General features: G+C 24.0%; 4 protein-coding genes across 4 annotated transcripts in view; all 4 read left to right on the forward strand. All coding sequences in view use genetic code 6, as the record gives it.

Moving 5' to 3' along the window:
- Positions 1–71, forward strand: part of TTHERM_00004880 (hypothetical protein) — a gene marked incomplete at both ends in the record, with an annotated part of 1,761 nt that extends 1,690 nt beyond the window's left edge. The window contains one exon of the mRNA XM_001008071.3: positions 1–71. This exon is cut by the window's left edge and continues 739 nt beyond it. Within this exon, the coding sequence (XP_001008071.3) occupies positions 1–71 (71 nt within the window).
- A 44-nt stretch (positions 72–115) lies between these two features.
- TTHERM_000004890 (hypothetical protein) lies at positions 116–1,009 on the forward strand (the record flags this gene model as incomplete). Its single annotated transcript, XM_012795634.1, has 1 exon — positions 116–1,009. One exon carries the CDS (start codon positions 116–118, stop codon positions 1,007–1,009), a length of 894 nt encoding a protein of 297 aa, XP_012651088.1.
- A 1,591-nt stretch (positions 1,010–2,600) lies between these two features.
- TTHERM_00005890 (tesmin TSO1-like CXC domain protein) lies at positions 2,601–5,973 on the forward strand (the record flags this gene model as incomplete). The annotated part of the gene is made up of 3 exons (XM_001008073.2): positions 2,601–3,049; positions 3,164–3,364; positions 4,533–5,973. 3 exons carry the CDS (start codon positions 2,601–2,603, stop codon positions 5,971–5,973), a joined length of 2,091 nt encoding a protein of 696 aa, XP_001008073.2.
- Positions 5,974–8,150: 2,177 nt separating this feature from the next.
- Positions 8,151–16,808, forward strand: TTHERM_000005949 (CGMP-dependent kinase 5-1; the record flags this gene model as incomplete). The annotated part of the gene is made up of 7 exons (XM_012795635.1): positions 8,151–8,651; positions 8,981–9,119; positions 9,251–9,618; positions 10,203–10,504; positions 13,805–14,014; positions 14,612–15,015; positions 16,285–16,808. The coding sequence occupies 7 exons, from the start codon at positions 8,151–8,153 to the stop codon at positions 16,806–16,808; spliced, it is 2,448 nt and encodes an 815-aa protein (XP_012651089.1).
- Positions 16,809–18,451: the final 1,643 nt, after the last annotated feature.

An 18,451-nucleotide genomic window follows, 5' to 3' on the forward strand; every position in this document is an offset into this window, starting at 1 on the left:
AAATTAATAAATAATTTAAGATAAATTCTATCATGAAAAGTAGAAGCTCTATGAGAAGTAGCAGAAATTGATAGAAAATCGTTTCGACGAGCTGATGTCCAAGTAAACAAAAAGTATGAAATTAAGTATTTGGGAATACTTCAAATCAGTCATTTATCCTTGCGGATATTTAAAAGATAAAAAAAAGATTATCAATTACAGCATAGATAAACTTTATTACAATCTTGATATCATGCACATCCTTAAGAGACTTATTGAAGTAGAAAAGCTTAAGAGACTACTCCTTAATTCAGATTAAATTAAATTATTTGATTATTTACCAAAACCCACTATTCATGCTGATTTGATTTTGAAAAACGCAGCCAATCAAAATGTTTCAAAAAGCAAAGAAATAGATTTACTTTATTAAGACAATCGTTCTGAGTTCTAGAGAGTGAAAGATGCTTTCGAAGCATATAAAAATATTTAATCAAGACAAGAGCATAGTTTGCTTGATTAAAAAATAATAGAAATGCTTGATCCTAACTTAGTTTCAGTTTTTAATGTATAGAGTAACATGAATAATAGCAAAAACAATATTGATTTACTAAACCCTCCAAGCTAAATAAAATAAAGCATATATTAATCAAAAATTATAACATAAGAAGCTTTTTAGTCAAATAGAAATACATTAATATAGAAAGATATGGCAGCTGTTCAACTTAATTCTGAAGAAGTATCTCAAATAAGGACATGTAACTCTCCAGATTTATTAGTATTAGAATCTTGTAGAATAGCTCAATAGAATTTAGATGCCAACATCTCATAGAGTTGTTAAGTCGATGAAGTAAAAGAAACGATCAATAAATAGGATTAGTAAAATAATGTTAGTATTAACAATCAAACTTAACTACATGAAAAAACAATTTTAGAAGAAATAGCATAAGAAGATAAATACGAAGTAGCGATGCAGAAGTTTGAACCTTTCGAAAATTAAAAAATGTGTGAAATGAGCTTTACCAAATTATGAAAATCTTTTTTTAATGACATAAATATTTGTGAATCATATTGGAATTTAGTAATTTTTAATCCATTATTTTATCTCTATATGTATCTACATATTATATGTTCACTTAAATAACAAATGTTTAATTTTCTTTTTTTGATTTTATTGCTTGTTTTTGCACTCATTACCTAAATTTCAAAGCTGAAAAATTAATTTCTATTTAATTATGTATGAGTTGAATGAATTAATATAAAAAAGGTAAAATGAAAACTCCAAAAAAGCAATAACTTTAAAATAGGAATCTGAAGTATAAATGAACTTAGATGAAGCACATAAAATTAATTTGATTTTATCAAAATTTAAATTTTTTCTAAGTAAAATTACATAAATCATTCACAAGTAAATAATAAAATAGTTTGAGTATTATTATAATTATTTTTACTTTTTTGTTTGATATTACTATGAATTACTAACTAAGGAATTGTTTTTATCATTCCATTAATATTGTATGGTTTATTTTTTTTTAATAATAAATTATTTTCTAAAAACATATTTTCATTTCTAATTAGCAAAACCTAATAAAGTGAAAAGTAATCAATAAGGATTAAATATTTTAATATAGAAATAATATTTATTTATTATCTGTTTATTTCACTTAAAGAAAATCATCTATCGATCCATCCATCCATCGCACAATATTAAAAAATAACTAAAGTCAATTTTTATTTATGAATGTAATAAATTTATTTTGAGAAGAAGTATTATTATGAATAATTTATTATTCTAAATTGAAATAATCTTTCATTATTTTAATTAATTAATTTTCTCAAAATAATAGAGCAAATAAATATACTTTTACATTTATTATAATTTAAATTTGAATTTTATCAATTAATTTAACAGAATTAATTAATTAATTTATATAAATCTGCAGTAGAAATAAGAAAATCAACTTTTTGCAATCTTTAATTATTTATTTATTTATTTTTTAACATATTTGTTTTTTGCTTTCATATTGAAGCTCTTTTTGAAAGTAAGAGAAGGATTTGTTGAAAAATAAATTAGGTATTTCTTCTTAAAACTTATTTTTGGATGATAAAATAAATATTATAAAAGCTTATTTCTTAATATATCTTATTTTTGCTTTTAAAATAAATATACGGCAAAAATGTGTAGAAGCAGAAATCATCAAAAAGGATTGATTAGTGGTTTATATAAAAGTTAGAAATTAGATAATTAATTTGATAGGGCATTGTTAGACGGAGTGCAAGCAATGAGTTCTAATAATTCTTTTTAAGATGTGAAATGAATGAATGAAATTAATAAAAATAAAAGTGTAGGAGTGAGAGTTCTATTATTTTATATTGAAAAACTTAAATAAAAAAATCCAATCATAGAGTCTATCAAAAGGTAAAGAAAAAAAGAAAATTAGAAATTCATCTGAGAAGAAAATAAAGTAAAGGATAAATAGATACCAATAAAGGACAGAAATAGGCAATTTTTCTTTATACGCGAAGACCTTTAAGGATAGTTGAGTAAAATTACAAGCAGATAGAGGCCAACAGAAAGCAGGAGCATTTATTTCCAAATTTATTTTTGATTTAAGAGCTTAGAAATGGACAATAGTCAAATGACACCAGTAAAGTAGCAGCCAAAAATGCAATAATAGGATGACAATATCAATTCCTTTCAAACTTAAAGCAATGCTTTGGGGAACAACTTATTTAATGGTATGGCTACCTCATCCATTTTTTTAGCTAATTCATAAGCTAATTTGAACCCTTTAACTACAAAAGCTTACAGTAACTTAAATAAAGTGAATGAAAACTAATCATCTGACACTATGTTTTACCCAATCAATGATCCAATATTTTAACCTACTCCATCTCCAAATGTTTATATGGAGTATAAAGCTGGGAATAACAATAACCCCTATCTTAATTCTTCTTTTAAGACTAATGGGATGCTTGCTTCTACCAAGAAACCATATAACAATAACCTATTCCTCACTCCTATAAAGGAAGATGATAGAAGGAAGCCTGCCTATATTAACTCAATTCTCAAGTAAAAAACTCTTTTAAAAGCATATAGATAGAGATAGCATTAAATTACATATAAAAGCATATAAAAATTAGTATACTTAAAAAATTTTATTAAAACATTTCTTAATAAAAACAGGGATTCACCATATTTTAATGGCAACAATATTTGCAGAAAATTAAACTTCGAGGATGATGTTGATGATTTTAGTGGAAATTGTTTTAACCCTTAAGCAGGAATTTTTGAAGAAAAAAAGGGTGTATTTTCTAATTACAATATGAACTACCTGCTGATGCCTTAAAATTAGTTTTATCCAGCGTTTTACAACCCTCAATTCGAGTAAATAATTTTGAATTTCAAAACAGTTTTTTCTTTATTGGAATAGCCATTATACCAAAGAAGAGCGTTTTTACTGCAGTAAATTTTTGAATATGTAAGAGCAATTTTGATTTTTCATCATTAATAGAGTGCTTGCTTGATTGCTCTTTAATTATAGTTTGAATAGTAAAGAAAAAGTGTATTTATTGATAAAAATTGCGCTAAAAGATTAATTATTATTAATAACAAAAAAGTGATGGGAAATCAAATAGTCAAAAATCAATCTTTATTTATTAGTTGATTTTAAGAATTTAGGATTTGATTAAAACAAATAGGCAAGCAAAAAATAAATAAATAAACAAACAAACAAATAAAAGGAAAGAGAGAAGGAAAGAATAAAGAATTTATGAAAAGTTGTGATAAAAAACTAATTATTATTAAAAAAAGAAAAATTAATAAATAAATAATCTTGATTGAAATAATTAAATTTAAACTTTGAAAATCAAAACTCAAATTTTCAGCTGAAAAATTTAGCAGCAAAAAACAAAAATTTTGGAGATCAAAAAGATTTATTTATTTTTTTAAAGCAGAAAATTAATTTTAAACAATTTTTAAAAAGAAATCAATGGCATATTAAATGATATTTACTTACCTTAAATTAACTCCCAAAAATTAGTGATCAATCAAATTTTACACAATTTAGCGCATTTAGAATAAATACTTCAAACTTTTTTTGCGTTTATTAAAAAATGGTCACTTTAGCTTGGGTTTTTATAATTATTTATTCACAAAATGTCTGTCTCTACATACACAAATACATAATTGCCTATTTATAAAAATTTCCTTTCTCTTTATTTCATTGTATTTAATTTAGTCATCAGATTGATTTCTAAAGGATTTTGAGAACTTAATTAATTAATCTTTCTCCAAAATAAATAAATACTGTCTGGATATTTAATTAAATTTTATTTATCTTAGACCGACTATTCTAATTAAAGATAAATTTTATTAATATTTTTTATGACTTCATATTCCATTAACTCAGTCACCAAAAAATCAATTAATTTCTGAATAAAAAATAAAAAAACGATAAAATAATTTTTTATATTTTATCTCTTACTAAAATCTACATTTTATGAATTTAGATTAAAAATGATATTTATAATTTTTATTCTATTTTAATAATTAGCTTTTTGAATACAAGTATTAATAATATGGATTTTCAAGTACTCAATTATAATAAGAGTTTACTGACTCCCTTTGTAAACGAATCTCCTGAAAGTAAAAAGGGTAATAATTACAATAACCGAATTGAAACAACTTAGATTCCCAAATAATTTGAATAAGAAAGCAGCTCAAAAAAAACTTAAAAACCAACAAAAGAAGGAGATAAAAATAGTGTCAATAATACAGAATAAACAATTACTACAGACTACAATAATAGCTTTTCTAACTAAAATAACCAAAAAAAATTATAAACTATTCAATAAAATGGAAATTCACACATCTAAGCAAATGCTAGCTCAACAAATAATCAAGCAAATTCAAATAACACTATAGCTCCTTAAGCATCAGTCTTTTCAAGTAATCAGAAAAAACAAAAAACTTGCAATTGTAAAAAAACAAAATGCTTAAAACTTTATTGCGATTGTTTTGCAGCAGGCGAATTATGTGGTGGTGAGTGTAATTGTTTTGGATGTTTTAACACATCAAATAGTGAAAAACGTGCTGGAGCTATTGTAAGCATTATGGATAGATAACCAGATGCTTTTGGTCCAAAAGTACAGCAAAACACTCATAAAAAGGGTTGTAATTGCACTCGTTCTGGTTGCTTAAAAAAATACTGTGAGTGCTACACTTTAGGTGTTAATTGTGGTGAGTATTGCAAATGTACCTAGTGTAAAAATGTTGATTTAAATCATTCAGAAAGATTAGCACTATCAATGAATGGCAGCAATGGCATAGGAAATAGTGTCGATTTACCTAAAAAATCCTCTTCAGATAAAAGATAGCAACAGCTAGACGAAATTGAAACCAAAGCAAGTACCAAAAAGAAAATCTTTTCGAATTAAGAAAACAGCAAATTTGCTTCTAATAATTCATCATCTAACAATTCGAATAATGAAGAAGAGGAAGAGGAAGAAGAAAATTAAGAATTAGATGAGGAATTAGAAATAAAGTAAAATAGCAGAATGAATAAAAACATGAAAGAAAGAGAAGATGATATTGATGATGAAAATGAATAAGAAGAAGAGGAAGAGGAAGAATAAGAAGAAGAAATCAACTAAGATAGGTAAAGATAGATCAATGAACAAATTTCTCCATCTTAAAAAATGTACACAACTCCTCTGAAATAGCCTATTAAATAAGATTCTAGAAGTTTAACAACTGCTGATACTGCCAAAAAAAACTAATGCCAAGAAAATGATTCAGAAATAAAGAACAGAATAGTTAAATTAAAGATTAGTGAGAGCCAGTCTACTAAGAAATAGCAACCAAATAAATCAGAAAATCAAAATAACCATGAGCATCAAATTGATTAGGAAGATCATAGTGCTATTAAAACTTAAACACAATTTTCGACTATAAAAAATAAATCTTAAATAGCTAAAACCACTAAAATTAGTTGATTTATTTAATTACTGAGAAAGATATTTGATCAACAGACAAACAAACAAACAAATAAATAAATCTATATAGATGTAAACAAAAAATAAATAAATAAATATAAATTTAAGTTTTCAATAAAACCAATCCTAATATCTATCAATAAATTCTCAAAATATAATAACGAAAAATATATAACATATCTATCTTATTTATTAACTAAATAAAACTCTACAAAGTTGCTAAGCTAGCAGTCAAAAAAATTGGATATTTTACTATAATATACACAATCAATCAATCAACCTTTAAAAATCTAGAAAGTGATTTAAAAAATAAATTATAAATCGAATAAAATCAAACAAATAAAGGAAGAATAAATAAATAAATATATTATCTATAAAAAACTACTAAAAGAAAAGGAAGTATTCAATAATAAACAAGCAAGCAAATAGAATTTCTTTCTAACAACTAACATAATACACATTCATAATCACAATAAAAATTAATAGTTAGTAATACTGCTAAATAAATTTATTTATTTGTTTTTCCTTAGCACCAAATTGCAAATAGCTACAACATACCTATCACCTTACACCCATTTATTATAAGATCTTTTACATTTTTTCCATAAAAAGAGAGATAATAAAATAAGCAAATAAATAAAACAACAATAACCTTAACTTAACTGTGCTATGGCATTCATTAATAATATTGTATAATTTTATGAGCTCTAAATAAATAATTATTTTTCAAAAATACTAACAATTCTTAATATATCCTTAGCTGCTCTTATTTTCACTTTTTAGAGAGCATAATCGTTAATAATAACAATTGAAATAGAAATAAATGAATAAAATATAATTTATGTATCTTAAAGAAAATGATAAAAAATATATTCCTTTTCTTGTAATCAATAAAAAAATAAAATATATATCTTATTAGTCTTATCTTCTCAAATATTAACTTTTCTTTTAGTTTCCTTCTTTCCTTTTATTTAAATTTCTGTGAATTTTCATCTATCAATAATTTTGTTTGTTTTTTTGTTTGTTTGATGGATTGACGCTTTAATTAATTGTTACAATATAAATTATATTGTTGACTAATTTACATAGTCCATAGAAATAAAATAGATGGTTAGAGAAATACTTGCATAAATAATATTTAAAATTTATAAATATTAAAAAATCAGGTTATTTATTAATTTTCATAATCATTAGAACCTCATAGATTCAATTAAATAAACTAAATGAAACTATTAAAATAAAATTGTATTCATCCCAGTGTTAACATGTTATATTTATTTATTTCTTATTCCATATGCTTTAATACTCAAAGGGCTTGTAAGCTTGCATATTTTTTGGATTATTCTCATTAATAGAATTTGGAATTATTTAAAGATAACAATTTAATAAGTAAATATATAAAAATAGGTATTTTGGGTTTATTAAGGATATTTAAAATATTTTTATTTCATGGGAAATTGATGATAATAAATGGATCTTTCTAAAATAACTCCAAAAAATAAAAAAAGGGGATGTTTTGTATGGAATTATTTTGAAGACTTTAATTAATAAATTGAAAATTTAAAAGATTAAGATACGATTTAAAATATAAACATATTTTGCTGGGTTTAGATTTTAAACAACCTTTTGATTTTTAAATAAGTGAAAAAATCGAAATGAAATCAATAAACATAAATTATATTCATATTTAAGAAAAGTGAGATATATATATAAATATACTTGTTCACAGTATTTGAAATAATAGGCGAACAAAATTGAAGATTTTTTTAGGATTCACATACATTAATTAATATGTTCATATATACTTCGATCAATCGATCGATAAGGACATAAGCATTCATTCATTCATTCAATTCTATAAAAATGATTTGATTATTCATGTATTGTATTGTATTTAATCAATAAATATTTTTAACTACAAGAAAACTGATAAATATATTTATAATAAAAAAATAATCTTTTTCTGCTATAGTATTAAAAAAGAGTTACAAACAAATAAACAAACAAATCAAAATAGAGTTCAAAGAGAGCAATACTAAAAAAGTAGTAACTTGAAGGTAAAAAGGCTAATTTAAAAAGGAAACAGCATTCAGTAGAAAATTTGAAGTAATTCGATTAAAAAGTAAGAATCATCTGTGAAAAAAACACTATCAAATATTTAAAAACAGAATTTAATCATGGGTTGTGGTAGCAGTACATAATAAACTAAAATACCAAAATCAAAAAAGGATGATAAGATCCTAGGTAATGAAGTTCCCGAATACTACGTAGGAGAGGAAACAAACTAGCAAAAGACTTTGCACGACGATGATGATGATAATCAGAAGACTGAAAAAAATATAGCTTCAGTTGTTATGGATAAAAAAGAAGAAAAGAAAAGAGTAGTTAAAAAAGGTGGTGTTAAGAAAGTTAGAGGAGATTATGATTCTAATGAGGCTATTGTAGAAAAAATTAACAAGTTGAACAAATCAAAATCAAAGTCAGACCAAGATCTTATCATGAATAGTTTAAAAAACCACTATGTATTCTATGCACTCACAGATGAAGAACTTGAATTTGTCACCCAAAAAATGTTTTACTGTGAAAATACTGCTGAGTACGTTTTTAAGCAAGAAGACAAAGCATCATCATACTTCATTATTGAGAGTGGTTAAGTTGACATCATTATTAACGATGAGGTAAATAAATATTTAGTTTATTATGAAATTTTTAAATGCAATTTATCCTTCTACGTTTAGCTTTTTACCATCTAAAAACAAATTTAATGAATGGCCACATAAACATCTTTTTTGGTGAATAAATTAATTAGTCTTACTTTGTTTTTCATCGTTTGGAACTTTAAATTTATTAATTAGTGATATTTATTGATTTTTAATGAGTTTCATAAAACTGATATCAACTCAACAACACCAAATAACGCATTAAATTAAATTAGCTATATAGATATGAAAATTAATGAATCTCTGTTTGTTTGTTTTCTTATTCTTTTTCATATCTAAATTTATAGGTGAAAAGAACACTTAATCCTGGAGAGAGTTTTGGTGAACTAGCTCTTCTCTATAATGCTCCAAGAAGTGCCTCTATAAGATGCAAAGGCAATTGCCATTTTTGGGCTATAGATCGTAACTCCTTTAGAAAAACAATAGGTAAAAAATGAACTAAAATTTAAAATGTTTGCAATTGGATTTTTATATTTTCTTTCAAATTACATGAATGAACTCAAAATTAGTTCTAAACTATAAAATTAAAATCTGAATATGAAATTATTTTAATCAAGAGGATATGGTTTAGAAGAACTACGAGGCTAATAGAACTTTTATGGAGTAGGTCAACTTTTTCAAGTCTATGAATAGCGAATAAAAGGATAGCATTGCATCAGCCTTGATTAATATCAAATTTATGAAGGGAGAGAACATTGTTAACGAAGGTGATGCTGCTGATTCTTTCTTTATGATTAAAGAAGGTACTGTTTCAGTTTGGAAAGATAAAAAAGAAATTAGAAAGCTTGGAAAAGGAGATTCATTTGGTGAGTAAGCCCTTTACGTTAGTAGCAAAAGAGCCGCTTCCGTCAGAGCAGAAGGTCCTGTTAAATTATTGTCTTTAGGTAGAGATAACCTAACAAAAATATTAGGTGATAAAATTTAGGTGAGAATTTATTTTAAAAACTTTACTATACAATTTGATAAGTAAAATTAACCTAAATATTTAGAGATAAAACAGATTCATAAAATTTTGATTAATATTTAAGAAAGAAAAAATTAAAATATTTTAAAATAGGATTGATTGATTTAAAAAGTAAAAGAAATAAATAGTTATTATCAAGATTATTACTTAATTTTAGCACATAAAAAATCACATTAAGATATTAAAAAAAAGTAGTTAAAGGTATCTTTTACAAATTTTTAATCAGCTAGAAAAATTATCAGTTTGATAATTTCAATTTTTTTATTGTAAATTAAAAAATTGAAACAGTTAACAAACAAATAAATAAATAAACAAAAAAGTATTTAAATTATAAAAAATATCCAATCCTTATTAATAATTGCAAAATCAAAACTTTTATTAAAAACAGATAAATCCAGGCTTTTTATTATTAACATATTTTTTTAATTTTAAGAAAACCTTGTAAATTTTATTTAATAAATTACTAAAATATTTTTCTTGGTTAATGCTTATCAATTTAAAAAAAATAATTATTTGTTTGATAAAATTATTAAAAATAAAAAAAGGTCATCATTTTCAACAATATCATTAGATGGAGTTTTGCTAAATCTGACTTATTAAAGTAGTTGACTAAAATTTAAGTTGAAAAGATCACAAATAATTGTAAAATAGCCAACTTAAAGCAAGGTTTCCACTTGTATTCAAAGGATGAAGCTTGTGATAAGCTTATCATAGTCTTAGAAGGTACTGTTTGCACTTCCAGTGGTAAAGAAATTGCAACTAAAGGTTAAATGTATGGTGATGAATTCCTAATTACATCAAAACAAAACTAACAATTTGCAGAAGATATCATCATGAAAACAGATGGGTATGTTTTTATTCAACTATTTAGAATATTTTGTTTACCAAAAATAAAATGAAAAGTAAAATTTTGCAATTTAGGAGAGTATATTCCATCATTAACTAATTTTTTATGGAGTTAATTATAATTTAAAGTTTTTTTAAAATTTGTAGAGTATCATAATTTATTTTTAAATCAAAATGAATGATAAATAGCCACAAGTTATTTTTAGAATAAGTGAATTAGTAGTAACAAGAAATATATTTTTTTATAATTGGATGCACTAGCTTAAATAAAATAGCGATTAATTTGTGATTAAATAGGTTAAATTTTATAATAAGAATTAATAAAATATAAACAATTTTAAATTTCTTACTGGAGCGATGTACATTAATATAGCAGTAACAGCAACAGCTGCTTTATTTTAATAATTTAATTATAAAAAATCCAATGATGCATTTTTTTAAACTTTCTAGTGAATATGTGACTGAATATTCCCTTAATTTAAGAAAAATTTAATTTTTTAAATGCAAAGCAAAACACTTCTTACGTAATATATACCTTTTATATAAATTTTTTATCATCAAGGAATAACTTTTTCGCAGCAGTCATTTTGTGCAGTAAAAAAAATTGAGAAAATATATTTAGGCAGAAATGTAAATAAACAAATTAAAGCAAAACAAAAGAGATAAGATAGATTAAAAATTTTAAACTAGATGGATAAAAAATTTATTGTTTATATTTACACATACATTTAATTTGCTTTCTCTATAATAGAAAGGAAGCTTAATAAAATTCTGAGAAAATTCGATTAATTGATTTATTTTTTTTTACAAGTTTTGTTTACAAATGACTTGCTTTGATAATAATATTTTATTATGTTGATTTATATTTAGCATCATAAAAAGTTTTGATGATGAATAAATATTACAGAGTATAAGCGATAGTGAGTGATATAAAATTTATAATTTTATTCTTTTTGCGGATTTTAGAGGTATGATTCATATCCCGTGCTTACCTTTATAATTGCTTTTCAATTACGCAAGTAGCGCGATAAATAAAATATCCCCTTAGATTTTTAGATTGATTATCTAGTGACGCAAATTTTGATTGCGATTAGGAAAACTCTATCAATTTTGAATATAAATTCAAAGACATGAAAAGAATTATATATCAATAAATAATTAAGATTGGAAACAAAATCTCCCATCAATTCTATTACGATTAATCAGAATCGAAATAGATTTGTTAAGATAGATATTCTATTTTCTTAGATCACTAATCTTAATAAATACTTGCGTAAAATAACAAAACTGAAAGAGTCCTTCCATTCCCTTCACTTCCCTCCCATTCAATTAATTGCTTAATTATTTTTAAAATTTTCAATTCTAAATTTCATCAATACTTTAAAATTTCGCTCAAAAAAAACTTTTTACTGATCTAAAGATATTTATTTATTATTTTTTTTGAATTTTCATTAAAATTAGAGTCTTTCCTTTAATTATTTAAAGGCAGAAAATAAATAAATAAATTGACATCTGTATTTAAGTTTAATTTATTCCTGTCATTGGTTAAATTTACTTTTGCTTATGCTTATTAAATAACTAATACAAATAAAATAATCTTAGCGATATTGAAAGCAAATACATAAATACATTTCTTTAAATAATTTACAGCAAGCACAATAAGAATTTATTCTAATTTTTTTTTCTACTTTTATATTTATGTTGGAGAAAGGTGGAGCGTGGTAGCCACATTTAATTTTGAGAGTGGTTAATTTAAACAAGTTTTAAGATGATTTTGAAATGTTGATGAAAAGCTTTTTACAAGTAAAGGGGAGGGCAATTTATAAGTGTTTTAAATAGTGTTAAAAAATAAATAAATGAATGAATGCCTAAATTTAGAAGCATTTCAGATTACTTTTGATTTTAAACAAAGACGAAATTTCTTCTTGCATCTCATATGATTTGACATAAATTGAATTAGAAATTTAATGCTTTGTCGTATTAAATAAGATGAGAGTCACTATTCTAATTTTTCATTCAAATTATTGCATCAAAATATTTTGAAAAGAACCCACCCTGTAAAACGGTTCACTTTCTCTTTCAATCGACTTGATTATTACAAATTCGTAGAATATGAAAAAAAAAATTAATTATTGATTAAGTAAAGGCTTAATTAAATTAACAATTTCTTTAGATAGTCGCCAAAGGAATTAAAATTTTTTTGTAATGAAATTTTAGTAATTAAAAAAGCAAATAAAATTAATTGTTAACAAAAAAAAGGAAAACAATTAAAAGGAAAGTGATAATACATAATAGCACACAACAGACTATCTTGCTATAAATAAGACTATCCTTTTTTAATTTATTATAAACAACACCATCCATATTCTACTTTAACAAATTTAACACTCACTCCACTCAACAAATATACAAACCAACCAACCAACAAACAAACAAACTGTATTCTATAATATATCAATAATTTAACCTACTTCACTTACTAACCTCCTACTGAATTTCTTTCTTTCTATACTTCGCTGCATCTATTACTTGCTGAATAAATATATAACAATTTTTATCTATAATTAATCAATTAATACTCTAAAAACTTACTTTAGACCTACTTGAATTAAAATATTTGAACTTTAAAACTTGTTACTACTACTAACTAATTAAAATTAATTTTTATCCAATCTAATTTAAGATATAATTTCTATCAACCAATAAATAAATTAATTAATTAACACACATACAATAATATATTTGAATTAAAATTAAAAATGATAACATCTTTGGCTAAAAAATACTCTACATCTCATTCTCCTTGCAAACGTAGCAATATGGAATAAACTTCATCAACTATTTCGAATACTCCCTTACCCTTAATTGGAAGATCTCCATCTAAATTTTATCATTAGCATATGGTTTAAGAGAATAATAAGATTGAATTTGTATCATCAGACTCTCTTTCTGCAAACAACCATGAAAATATATAAATGCACATTCATTAAAAGATTATTGATTAAATCAATGAAAAATATTAAATGAGTTCTGATACACAAAGCATATTCCCTCTTCATAAGAGTTCCATCGACGATGCCGTTTGTAGGCTATCGCTTGATGCTGATGATTTAAATACCCCCAAATCAGACTCAACTATGGATTCTAATTAAGATGAAGAGGATTAGTAGAAATAGGGTAGATCAATTTTTAAAAGAGTTAAAAACCTGTTAAATGCAAAATAAAAACTTTTCTTTATAAACACTTTGAATTTTACTTTACAATATTTGATCCCTTCTTACCGTAAATAATCGATAACTAGTGTGATCAGTTCGATTTCTTACAAGACATTCTAAAAATGCATTGGAGGTGACATCGAAAAAGTTATTAAAGCTAATGAGGACTCTCACGAAAAGAAAATGGCTAACTTGGAGGATAAAAAGGATTACTCTCACATCAAGCTCGATCACTTGATTTTTATCAAGAAGCTAGGATTTGGTTAATTCGGTTCAGTCTACTTGGTCAGAAATAAGTAATTTCGTTTTTGATTTTTTATTAAATTTACGTATTTAGAGCATTTCTGCGCAATTATGGTTCTATTCCAGTACTTATATGAATGCAATTAATTTTGTTCTACCTTTTAAATTTTTGGTTAGTAAAAAATAAATAACAAACAAGTAATAAATATATATCCTAATGCTATATCTTTATTTATTAATTAATTAATAATATTTTTGCTAACTTTTAAATCTTATTACAGAAAAACATTTTTTAGTAATAAGCAATCTCTATACATGCAAATAGAGTAGAATTAAAAAATGATTTGCATAAAGATAAATAATCTCTTTTTTTCGTTACAATCATCACATAATTTCATAATGCTTTTCAAAAAATAAATCAAATTTGCGAGTGAAGTTTTTTTCTTCCATTTGAATTGAAAAAAAAGCTTAACTATTAAAAATAGTAGCATTGAATTATTTATTAATTTAGACTTTTCAATCAGCCTTAAAAAAGAATTTAAAATACAATTTTGATGAAATGCGATATTAAAAAATAAATAATCAGCTTTTATTCTTAATATAAACTTTAAATACTAATTTTAGTTTAATCATTTATTTGTATATTATAGGGATTCCGGTGCTCTGTATGCATTAAAGTCTGTTTCAAAGGCTTAGATAATTGAATAAAATCTTGAAAAACATCTTCTTTAAGAAAAGCAAGTCTTAGAAACTGTTAACTTCACTTTTATTATGCAATTTATCCGCACATTTAAGGATAACTAAAGTGTCTACTTCTTAGTAGAATTTATTTCAGGAATGGAGCTTTTCGATGTTATTAGAGACATCGGTTTACTCTCTACATCAGATTCTTAATTTTATATTGGAACCTTGATTCTATGTATGGAATATCTCCACTCTCGCAACATTATTTACAGAGATATTAAACCTGAAAACATTATGGTTGACTCTAAGGGTTATATGTACATGATTGATATGGGAACAGCTAAAATCCTCAAGCAAGGAAAACACCCAGGTACTAATTTATTTATTTATTTATTACTTATTTTAATATAACAATTCGATTAAGGAGTAAAGTTTTTTCAAGCTAATTAATTTCTACAAGCTCTACTTTGGTTATATTTTTAATGAAATCATATTACAATAAACAAAAAAAGTATTTCATAAAGAAAATAATAATAGAGCTGAATTTTAACAAACTCTTTTTTTACTGGAATTTTATTCTTTAAATTTTAACTATTTTTGGAGGGCGATCCATCAATTAATCCATTTATTCATAATACGTAAGACTTAATTAATATTGATAAGCTTATATTTCAATGAATCTGTCAATCTAAATAATAAAATATGCATAAAGGAAATAAATGAAAAAGTTCATCATAATTACTTAACATTCTTTAAATGTATTTTTAACAAAATGAAATGTCTTCTCATCTAGCTTAAATTTATTCACAAAAGTATTTGATAAGAACGCAAAATAATTAACAAATGAATTTTGGTAGGTTTGCAAAAAAATAAACAAAGAAAATTTTAAATGGTAAAATGAAGAATAAAATTATTGTCGGACTAGTACAATTGCCAAAAGATAAAATTAACTTGCATGAAAAAAAAGAAGATTATTTTAATTGCAAAAAAACAAAAAGCAGTAGAAACTCCATTTAAAGCAATACACAAAAAGCAACATGCGTACCCTTAGTGGTAGAAAAAACCCCCCACTATGAAAATTAATCGAAATGGAATAACTTGGTCGAGAAATAAATTTTGAAAGGAGGAGTTACCTTGCTTGTTTGTTATATAACAGTTAAAATAGCAATTAAAACAATTAGTCAGTGACTAGCTAAATAGCTCTCTGTCTATGATAATTAAAGGGAGTCAATCTTCTACCTTTGTTGATAATACGTTTTAGTTAATATAAGTTAAGTTAAATGAAAGACGTACTTTCATTCTATATACATCATTTATCATTTAATTAACATAGATGCATTCATGATATTCTTATCAAATTTTCAACCTTATGTTGTTATTCAAACATTGCTTAATATAATTCATCTCCTATTTTATATTTGCATTAATCTACATCAAACTGCAAAATACTAAATCTAAATATTTCCTACCCTCTTTTTTAATTATTTTTCTACCATTTACTATAACTATAAAATAGCTTGAAAAAATTACGCTTTTACAATAAAGCATTTTATCCAGTGCAAATACTCTTTAATTCTTTTCTAAATGAATTTATTAATTAATTAACATATTTATCTTACCATCTTTCAATTATCTATAGGTCGTACATTCACTATTATTGGTACTCCTCACTACATGGCTCCAGAAATTATTCAGGGCAAAGGTTATTCCTACAATGCAGATCTTTGGAGTGTAGGTATCTGTCTCTATGAATTCCTCTGCGGTGGCGTACCATATGCCGAAGAAGCTGAAGATCCTTATGAGATCTACGAAGAAATCATAAAGAAGAATAATGTTAAATATCCAAGCTTCTTAAAAGACAAAAAAGCAAAACGTTTAATTGATTAACTTTTATCAAAGGTCCCTGAATTACGTCTTGGCGGTAGCTTCGCTGCCCTTAAAGCTCATCCTTGGTTCGACAACTTCTCTTGGGATGATTTATATAATAAAACCATGAAACCACCCTATATTCCTCCTGAAAACAAAATTATACATGATAAAGAAATCATGGATATGGCTAAACAAGGTAGACTTGTTATTAACGAAATCAAGCACGAATAAGAAAAAGGAAAAGAATACAATAAAGAACGCGCTCGTGATCCTAATTGGGATAAGGACTTCTGAACAAATAGATTATTAGAATCGAGAGTAAATCACCTGTCTACCTACATACATACATAAATACCTACATACCTACCTATCTATTTATCAATAATCATTTAATATATATATTTATATGTAATTATTCTAGCTAAAATATTTCTATAAAAAAACGAACAAAAAAACAAGCAAACTAATAAAGAAATAAAATAACTCAAAACAAGTAGAAAATAATACACTAGAAGAAACAAACAATCGTAACAATCATGTCTATAGTAATATTTTATTTTGGCTAATTTGAGTAGTATTTTGATATAATAATTTATAAGAATCATATGACATTCATTCTATATAAGTTCATCGTAATGTATCTCATATATATTATTTATATCTTTTATTCGACATCAATATCTATCTATCTATCTAACTATCTTTTATTTTCTTTAAACACCTTTTTCAAAAGAGCAAAAAAAAAAGTCATATTAAAATTCTAAAATTCCTTAAATTAAATAAATAGTAAAATTAATTTTCAAAAATCCTTAAAATTAATGAATTTAAATCAAACTTAATGCCTTTATTATAAATAAATTATTTAAATTCCTTTAATTAAACAGCAGTAAAACTCATTTTTCTTAAAATTAATTTTAAACTCTTAAAAAAACACAATTATTTAAAGAATTTTTGTTTTAAAAATAAATTCGTTAATAAATTCCACACAACATATAAAAAATCTATGAAAATTGTTAATTTAGGGATAACAAATTTCATTTTTCTTTTAATGATTAGCTAATTTTGATCATATCAGTTTAATTAGTGTTAATATTTAAAATATATATGCTTTTCTTTCAGATTTCAGAGAGAGTCTATCTAACTCTTTAGATTAATTTACATTTTTTAGAAAAATATAAAAGGAAAAAATATGTTTATAAAAGCTTGATATTTTGTTAACATGAATTTATTTAAAGAATATCTTACTAGATCTAAAAATTAGATTCAGTGTTGTTAAATATATAGAATAGAAAACAAATACATACAATTGAAAATGAGTATTAAAGAAATGACAATACAAAACAGTAAAAATAGTAAAGAAATTTAAAATACAGAATTTGATAATTATAATTTGTAACCTTTCTAATTACAAGAAAATCTAATGAGAAACTTCAATAGAAATTGTTTGTAAACATAGAGAGGTAGATCCCCCTTAATGATTTACTATCAATCTAATTTGTGGAAAAACCTTCGACAGACAAATTATTAGTTAATCTATATATATAAACAGATTTTGTTATTGCTTTTTAATTTAAGAAATTATCATGAATTTTTGTTTGTTTATTAGTTAATCTATTTCTGGGGGTAAATATTTTTTTATTTATTTTTATTATTTTTGCTTTCAATTATAAAAAGTAGATTTTTGAGATTTCCATTTGGAATTAACTTTGAAATATAATTTAAAAATGTATCAAATTAAATTGGAGATAAATGGTTTGTTTGCTGTTTTGATTGTAAATTTTGTTTAGATCAGTTTACTTGAATGCATGTGTTTTTATGGAATATATTATTTTTACTCTATATTGCATTTTTGATTTATTGATTCTTTAGGTTTTTTGAATGATTTTTAAGATTCTACTTGAACGAATCTATAGTAAATACTAAAATTAATAATTTAT

This window comes from Tetrahymena thermophila, assembly GCF_000189635.1.
Source record: "Tetrahymena thermophila SB210 genomic scaffold scf_8254803, whole genome shotgun sequence".
Lineage (NCBI taxonomy): Eukaryota > Ciliophora > Oligohymenophorea > Hymenostomatida > Tetrahymenidae > Tetrahymena > Tetrahymena thermophila.